The following is a 1,810-nucleotide window of genomic DNA, read 5'->3' as shown; positions in this document are numbered from 1 at the left end:
CTTTGGGTTTTGCTCACTTTGTTTTCCCTCAAATTGCCTTTCTACTGAATTAGGAAATAACAAATAAGGTAAAGCTGGTAAATGCATAGCACATGAGATATTACCTACATGACACACCAAAGCTAATAAACTACCAGAGTTAACAGCAGGTCAACTTCTACCAGCGTTTCAGCCAAATTTTATAGATTCTTAATTTGAGAAGTTCCTTTTTCAGAACTTAATCACTAAGCTTTCTGTGTAGAGGTTTTGAAAAAGAAAGAGAAGCAAGTTACCAGACTTCGCCAGCGTAGGTGATCCGGGTGGAGAAAGGTTTATGCTAGGCGACAGGTAAAGATAGTTTCTGTTCACTCCAGCATTGAAATCGAAGGGTGATTTGTAATCCTCATACAGATCCATGCCAGAAAATTCAGAGCACGCAGCTGTCCTCTTCTTCCACCAAAGCATTCATCTTCGTTTTCTGGGGCAACTCAGACAGCAGGGTTCAGAAACCCTCCATTTCTTCACATGACACTCCCTATACCTCCTCATAAAATTCAGCCCTCTTATACCTCTGTTAGATTTGATAAAGTCGCCTAGCAAGTGATTTCTTAGGCATGTCTTAGCTGCTGCTGTTTACATGGCACAAAGTTAAGTTCCTGTAAATTTATAACCGGGGCTGGACTTAAACAGACTGTTCCTTTAGCAAACATTCACAGCACACGGTTCGTAGCTTCTGGAAGAGCCTCGGTCCTCTGCAGAATTGCATCAAGAATTTTCAATCATTTAAATAAAAGGTCAGCTGACTGCAGCTACACCAGGATATCCTTAATCTTCTAGGACACAAAAGGATTACTAGCCGTAATCTATCCTATATACCATCTGTGTAGGACTTTTTCTTCTGATTAATGGAAAATTCTGCGTGTGTAACTATTTCTCCAGCTGCTGCCACCACTGTGATAACCAGCAGCCAGAACCCAGTCTCTGCTGCCCAGGTATCACACTGTATCATGAGCTCAGAATAGGAGAAAGCAGCACTCATCTCTGAAGTCTATGCTATAAACACCACCTAGATTTCTTAATGAACATGCTAACGTGCATTATGATTTTTGCCCATGAGGCTAAACATATCTGGCTATGAGGGGTGGTTTTTTTTTTTTTGGTTGGTTCGTTTGGTTTCTTTTAAAAAAGATCATTGAATTGCACTGCCCTATGTCCTTGGCGCTTCAGCCAGCGTCATTTAGACCAGCCAGCTATGCTAGGAACCGGTAACACCGGAATGAATTGTCGTGATGAAATGTATGTTTTGAAACCTATACCATAAAGATAGATCAACTTACGTAAGCCATCTGACTTTATGCTGGGGGTGTAAGATTTAGCCCTGGGAAGCAGAAGTGCCTCGTATCTAAAAGCACAGTTTTGCAGTGCTTCACTACATTTTTTTTTTCTTCCAGGGTCAGCTTCTTTCACTGAAAAAAAACAAGCTTCCTAGCAGTGTAGATCACCTTCACAGCCAAGCAACAATTTCCTCCCAGCCCCACACCTTCAGCTGGGCTCTTCACTGCAGCCTGCACAGAGGAGCATAATCAAATGGAAGTTGATCTCTTCCTCCACTGTAAGAGTGATGTTTTCAGACAGAAGCGATCAGAGACATTACACCACCCTCCACTCAAAGCCGTAGAAATGAAGGAGCCTTACAGCACACCCCAGCCAAGCCTGGGCAATGTATTCCCTGGGGATACGAGAAGAAAGCGTACCACTTCTGAAGTTTTAACTTCCCGTTTCCACTGCAGTCAGCGGGCACAGGAACAGACCTTCCAGCTAATTAAAGAGC

At 42.8% G+C, this 1,810-nt stretch overlaps 1 protein-coding gene across 2 annotated transcripts in view; it reads right to left on the bottom strand.

Moving 5' to 3' along the window:
* Positions 1-1,810, bottom strand: part of TPD52 (tumor protein D52) — a 36,730-nt gene that overhangs the window by 16,424 nt on the left and 18,496 nt on the right. Inside the window, exon 1 of one of the 2 annotated variants that reach the window (XM_009634473.2) lies at positions 273-444. The exons of the other annotated variant lie outside the window; for it this stretch is intronic. Within the exon in view, the coding sequence (XP_009632768.1) occupies positions 273-444 (172 nt within the window). Of the gene's footprint in view, positions 1-272; positions 445-1,810 lie in introns of those variants that run through there. 2 annotated transcript variants of the gene reach the window in all.

The sequence above is a fragment of the Egretta garzetta genome, unplaced genomic scaffold (genome assembly GCF_000687185.1).
Source record: "Egretta garzetta isolate BGI_Z169 unplaced genomic scaffold, ASM68718v1 scaffold251, whole genome shotgun sequence".
Taxonomy (NCBI): Eukaryota; Metazoa; Chordata; class Aves; order Pelecaniformes; family Ardeidae; genus Egretta; species Egretta garzetta.
This window is presented reverse-complemented; position numbering and strand designations above follow the sequence as displayed.